Raw genomic sequence first — 7,156 nt, 5'->3', positions numbered from 1 at the left:
AGTAAAAATTAAAACACCTCGTCTCATTTAAACCATAAAATATTTGTTGTTAAAAATTGACTTGTTTAAAAACTTAATGAGTATGATTGTAGGTATTGTTGAGGTATATATCTCTTTTTAACAAAAATTGGAGGTATATCTTTAAAGGGTTTTGCTAGAAACCACCCATGAAGGTGTTTTTTAACAACCCACACCTCAAGGTGTGATTTCCACTTTTTAGTTATAACTTTGCTAAAAGACACCTTCATACAAATTAGTTGGTGTCTTTTAACAAATGTTCATAGAATAATTTGCTAAAAGACACCTTCATAAAAGGTGTCTTCTAACAAAACCCATCTTTAAAATATGAATTTTATGTCGTTCAGACATGCACACAAAACATGCGTCATCATAAAGTATGTCTCAAAAAAATGTGGGAGTGTTGATAGTTGTATACATCGATAATTAGAGAGTTAAGAAAAAAAAAAAAACTCTCTAATTCAAACAGCAAAAAAATGATCACAAATATCAGAAAATTCAAACATATAGTTATTGACTTTTTCTTTCAAAAAAAAAAAGTTATTGACTTTCTAACAATTAGTGTTGGTGTAGTTCCAAAACTAAAAAACAATTGGTTGTTAACCAGTTTTGAATTTGCACAAGCAAGCTTCTTTGGGATAACTAGTTTAGATACATTAAACAAATAAGAATACGTGAGTTAAATATATCTTTTGCTGAAAAAAATTAATATTAATATCTTGAACATCATTCATTATTTCATTAACAAGTCTCCAGTTGAATTTGCTGACCTAGATATACTTACTAGTAATTGTTTCTGAATCATTTATTTTTATGGGAAGGGAACTCTAATAATTTCTGAAAGTTTCTCAAAAATTGAGTATTCCATTAGTCATCGGTGATTTTTTTTCCCAAGTTCAAATTATTTATGAAGTTAAATTAATGAAAAAGTTGAAATGCAAAGTCCAATTTTAAATTCCGGCTAAAAAACTAAATAAAAGGTATGCTGTCACTACAAGAACTTCTAACTTTTAAGCCAGTAGGTTGGGTGGCATTTAGTAGGTTGATGCTTTTGAAAAGAGAAATTGGAAATGTTAGTAGGGCTCTGTTTGGTAAAATTAGCTGATAGCTGATAAGCTAGCTGATAGCTTTTAGCTGATAAGCTAGTTGAAGTGTTTGGTAAAATTAGCTGATAGCTTTTGCTTTGAATAATAAGGGTAAATATGGAAGAAAAAATGAGAAGCTAAAAGCTATGAGCTCAAAAGCTACTTGAAGTAGCTTCTGAAAAATAGCTTATAAGCTCCTGAAATAAGCTATAAGCTCGTTGTACCAAACAGAGCTAAAGTGTTACCAAACAGAGTTTTTTTTGTCAAATGAGCTTATAAGCTAAAAGCTAAGAGCTAAAAGCTCTTTTTTTGGGTTTACCAAACAGAGCCTAGATGTACACAAGTTAACTGTTGGAGTATTGTGTACGAGGGGAATCCTTAATTAAAAGAGTTGTATTATTTGAACATCCATTTATATAACTTTTGAGACAACTAAAATTTTACAAAGAAAATGAGATATTAGCACAAAAATCAAAGCAATAGAGAGAGAAAGTAAAAACATAATGTGAGTATGAAAGAAAAAATTATCACAAAAATTGTGAAAAAAATGGTTGTTCAAATGTCGTTTCTCTAATTAAAAACAGGAAAAAGTCATACAATGGAACTTGCTCATTCAAATCTACGACAGGGCCTGAGATTAGAGCGAGTGGATAGTGCAAGTTTTGGATAGATTAAGTCAGGTGGGTGTTCTACTAGTTAATTTTTTAAAATCAAAGCAAATTTATGATAGGTTTTCTAAGCTACTTGAGGGTAGGTGAAGTGGTGATCACTTGGATTTTGAGGAAATCATAATTCAAATTGTCAAGGTAATATAATTTTTCACACTAACAAAGTAGCAATAAACCATTCTAAACTAAAAATCCATCCGAGTCACCAACAAATTCTTTTGTGATCTCAGTGAAGTTACTAACAGCACTTGAGAGAGTTATATTCCATCCAATCTAATTATCTCCATTGCAAGGAAAAGATTATGGTATGAACCAAGTCTACCCAGATTAGGTTTGCATGATTCGTTGTGTGACATGTCATCTTATGGCTTCTGTCAATCTCACTTGCAGGATCTACTTGGTTTAACATTTTTTGATTCATTTTAAATTTCGCTAATATTTTCTATAAAATGCCATGCTACTTAAGTTGGGCTCCAGTGAAGGAAAGGCATTTTTATGCAAGCAAGCAAGGGATGGCTTGATGTTGGGGACATCGGGTGCATTTGTACCCACTAAGATTTCCATAAATTGAATATCATATATACCATATAGGGGATTTGAATCCTCTAAAGTGACTAAAGTGTAAAGGGGATTTGAATCCTCTAAAGTGACTAAAGTGTAAAGTGAAAATTAAAAGTTAATTTAACAAACTCGTGATTTGTTATGATGTAACTACAATATCTACATTTGATTTGTTAACTAATGGTTTATATTACTCACTTTACATTCTAAAGTGAATTGGGAAGTTGGATCCCATATAGGTATTGCAACCACAACTTACACTTTTTGAATCTGTCACAACATACAGGCATGGACGGAAAGGTCACAATGCAAGAGTATTGGGTCAACAGTCCTAAAATCAAGCATTCAAGCACAACCCATACAAACAAGCTTGGTTTTTCTCCCCTTCTACCTCACCCCAATCTTGTTTTATTACTTCCTACAACCCAGGCAGGGTCATTTTCACAGTTACCAACTTAGTCCTTAGACACCATCCCAGGGGGGAAATAATGAATTAAAACAACTTGAAAATTAAAGATACTCTTCAAAATGATCATTTATTCCACCAGCAATAAGCATTGGAAATTCACACATGCATCAATAGATTGAGAGAGGAAGATAAAGAGGTTAAGTGTAGGCACATGGAATGGATCCTTTTTATGCTAACTTTCACATGAGAAATTTCACACAACCCCTGTCAAGGGAAAACTCTCTTCATAGACATTTACAAATTTGTGAAAATCTCCCATAGAGAATCCGTTACTGCAAGTACGTGTTGAAAAGGAATAATCCAATCAACTTCCTACATTAATTAAATTTGGGTCTGTTCTGTTTTACAATAGTATCTTTATTTTAAACCATAGACTCTTTAAAAGGGTGAAAAGAATGAAAGCTTTGACCCAAGGTGGAAAGGCAAGCTCTTTTGGCAGCCAATCTCAACCACTGTAACAAGCATGTTTGCTAAACATATCTTGTCAAAGAAAAGCCTGAGAATAATCACTAACCAATAGCATAGACTTCATCATTCGACTGAAGAAAGGAATGATTGGATACCAAAAACAATAAAAAGAATTCCACCTGAGAGTCCAACCTGCCAAATGTTGAATACAGCATTTAGGTGACATACATACTTATCTTAATCTTTACCAGTAGTGTAGTAAATTAGAATTGCACACTATGACCTAGAAATTGTTGCATCTATTCCATCAAGTTTTCCATTACTTCTTTTTCATTTACTTTCTGCTAGTTTAAACTAATTTTGAAATTACTTGAATTAAAAAAGGTGGAAAAAAAAGGTGACAAAAACATATGGACAACTTGTTGTAATGTAAATATAAAGAAATAAAAATATTACCACTTTTTCAGAAATCTGAGATGCTAAACTCTTCCCTCCGATAACAGCAGCAGAAGTACACAACGCGTGCCCCCTGTAATAAACAACTAATAATTACATTCCTCTTCTAAGAAATTTGTAGCACCTTAGGCATAAGACATATCTGTCAAATATTTAAGCCTCTAAACAAACACTACACTCTTTCACATTTGCAAGGCACACAAACATGTATGCATAATTCTAGTAAAAAGTTAATGAAGAAACAAATGCAGGCAACCAAAGGAAAATAGTCATAATCTTGAAGGAAATCAGTTTATTCTATAATATGCAGACAAAAAGAAATCAATAGTCCAAACTCACAGAATCCCTCCAAGAACCACGCCAAATGGGTTTTCATCTGCAGCTAAACCTATGGTAGCCAACTGAACAAAAAAAAAGTTATGCTTAATAAGTAACGACTGATGAAACGTGCTCCAATATATACAAGAAAATGAAACATGTTTTCTAACTATCCTTACCTGGCTCTTGTCACCCCATTCACCAAAAAAAGTGATAGAAAATGCCTGCAGAATGGAAGTGAAAAGGAATCAAATTTGGCATGGTTCTGAATTCAGTTAAATATTGCATGGAGATACTATTAATTTATTACCTGTAACAAGATGGGAGAGAAAAACTGAGATAAAAATGGCCGTTTATGTTTTTTTGTGGCATCATCAACCTGAAAAATATGACAAATAATGTGTATTAGGTCTTAGAAAATGAGTACAAAGCATATGATAATTCTGTATTATACATTTTAATCAATTTATTCGAAATAAGTAGAAAATTCTTATTCAAGCTCATGAATCAGAAGTAGTGCAATTGAAGATTTTGGTATTAAAGCTTTCCTTGCAAGATTTGAAGTTCCTATTCAAAGTATGAATAAGTTAAAAGCAATTTATTCTAGCATAGATATTCAAGAAACTCACTCTTTGTTCTGTTGTTGTAGTTCTAAGGATTTTCCAAATATATCTTTAACCATTTGGTAATCAAATATCACACGAAGTAGACAAAATATTTTCTATGGAAATGTTTAAATACTACATAATATGACCGCACATCGTCTTAAGGGACTGATACAAACTTTTTAATGCATGCTGAGATCAAAAGAGTGAACATGGAGGCAAACAGAAAGAATGCAGCACAGATTTAATTAAACAGGTATTATTTTACCTTTTTGGTATCTTTTGTAGCTCCATTTTTAGCCTTCCAATCTTTGTCCTAATTACAATACAAGGGTGTTGTCAAGAAGATATAAATTGAATTAACATAAGAAACCAAATAATGTTGAAAAACCAACCAGTTCAGCTTCAACTTCAGCCAACTCCTCTGATTCCCTGTCCATCAAATGAATTTATTACGAATGAGTACAAAAAATTCAACTCAGATGATAACTTGCGTTCATTAGAAATGTATAATCAGGTTGATATGAGGGATATTAAATAATCACCCTTCTCCAAATATAGCCTCTTTCAAGGACCAAAGTCCAAACCCGAAGAATAAGAACGTCGTAATGTGATGAGCCCAACTACGAGAGATCTGCATAATAGCATGAAAATCAATAAGGGAAGAAATCAAAGAAAAAAGATAATGCGGGCAAACAAGAGTTAGATAATGCCTATAATATATACTCATGCTGAATATCTTATCAAAATATATGCACAAACAGTTTTAGTGCCACGAGTCACGATAAGATAACAACTTTGAACGATATAGTAGTAAACAAACAACGATGATGATTCTGAAGTTAAACCGGCAAAAAAGAATGCTCACCAGATTTGGAGCAGCCCAACCAACAAGAACAGAGAGAATTGTCATCACCTATAATTCGAAATTTTACAAGGAACTATGAGAATCAAAATACCACTACTTTAAAAACAAAGATAACAAATCTGGAAAAGAAAGAAAGGAAAAAAAAAAAGAGAGAGAGAAAAAGATTCTTACTATCAAAGCTGCGAGGCAACCTGTTAAGACAAGGCGTCGTGGGTGTCGCATAGCCAGTATCTTGAAATAAGCATCAAAATATCAAAGATATTATTTAACTTTACTCTCAAGACAACAAAAACAAAAACCATTAGCCCTTCCTGTTTGATATATTTGTTATCTTCAAAAAAGCATCAAATATATCAAACAGTGAAGACTTATGAATTTTACTCTTAAGACAACAAAAACAAATATTATTATTATCACCCCTTCAATTTTAGGAATTATGCAATGAAATAATAATAGACAACACACCTAATATTTGAAATTGAAACTCAATTTATGAAACAACACTTCGAACAAAGTTAGAGCCAATAATGAATTGTAACTGAATAATGTTTCTCATATTCTCTATAAAAATATTTAAAAATAAAAAATAAAAAAGAGTTGAATAGTTATTGAGTTGATTGGTGAAATTGAAAGACATGAATGAAATGAAATTAAATAAATAAAGAGTGTGATATCTGAGCTGAGGTAGCTTGAGGTGAGAAAATAAATAAGGTAAGTAAGTAAGTAAGTAAGAAACTAACCGCAGCTGCAAAAAAAGTCTTATCACCGATCTCAGAGAGAACGGTCATGGCGAGTGACTTTGTAAAACCCTAATCAAAATCAAAATGAATATAAAAATGAGATTAGCGTTGACATAGAAACAGAAAATGAAAAAATGAGGTGAAATAATTGATAGGAGAAAATACCTGAACAATTGAGCTCATATTTGCAGAGAGAGAGAGAGAGTTGTTGTTGTTGTTTGTCTTCTTCTCTCTGCTTGAGTGTGAATTGTTACCAGTTAAGGGTTGAACGAACCAACACTGAATTGATATGATTTATGAATGAATGAATGGTAGACACAGTCTGCGCGTGCGTGCAACTGTGCAACTGGGTGATTCTTTTTTTCACTGGGCCACAGTAATTAAATATTAATTGATCCGATCACAAATTCAGAGTATAGCATTCAATTCCGTTTCACCGAATCTCAATAAATAAATCAATTTAAGCGTCAAACAAGAACTCTATCGCTCCCAAATTACTTCCTCCGTTTCAAAATACATGTCCATTTTTTGCAATGTGCACTATTCACTTGACTTACTTTAACCATATTTTTTTAACTAATCTATAAATACAAATATTAGCATGTAAGATGTTGTTTGATTTGTCTCGACAAATATTTTCAAAATATTAAATTTTTATAATTTTTTACTTTAGATAATTAAAGATATTAACAGTCAAAATTGTGCATTGGCATGTGTGAAGTGGTTGACTTGAACATGTATTTTGAAACGGAGGGAGTATAAGTAAAAAAAAGAGAAATAATAATTTGACAATCATTTTTTGATAACTTTTGGACAACTTTCAATAAAGTTGCCATTAAATGGATGTCAAAATATCATTACTCTAACAAAAAAGTTATTTTCCTTGTTTCATATTATAAACAAAAAAGTTTAACTTTTATCATATTTAATTATGTTTTTTCAAAAAATCATCTTTTTCAA

The 7,156-nt window shown here is 31.7% G+C and overlaps 1 protein-coding gene across 1 annotated transcript; it reads right to left on the bottom strand.

Moving 5' to 3' along the window:
- Positions 1–2,945: 2,945 nt before the first annotated feature.
- On the bottom strand, positions 2,946–6,466 carry LOC146959111 (GDT1-like protein 4). The gene is made up of 12 exons (XM_085740646.1): positions 6,362–6,466; positions 6,197–6,265; positions 5,628–5,687; positions 5,457–5,504; positions 5,134–5,222; positions 4,984–5,020; positions 4,857–4,904; positions 4,294–4,362; positions 4,163–4,207; positions 4,005–4,066; positions 3,666–3,738; positions 2,946–3,401 (listed from the first exon to the last, which is right to left on the bottom strand). The coding sequence occupies exons 1-12, from the start codon at positions 6,377–6,379 to the stop codon at positions 3,333–3,335; spliced, it is 687 nt and encodes a 228-aa protein (XP_085596772.1). The 5' UTR covers positions 6,380–6,466; the 3' UTR covers positions 2,946–3,332.
- Between the last annotated feature and the right edge of the window lie 690 nt (positions 6,467–7,156).

This window comes from Medicago sativa, chromosome 1 (assembly GCF_051527215.1).
Source record: "Medicago sativa cultivar Bolivia chromosome 1, Bolivia_mono, whole genome shotgun sequence".
Classification (NCBI taxonomy): Eukaryota; Viridiplantae; Streptophyta; class Magnoliopsida; order Fabales; family Fabaceae; genus Medicago; species Medicago sativa.
The sequence above is the reverse complement of the archived record's forward strand: the minus strand, read 5'-3'. Positions and strand labels throughout refer to the sequence as shown.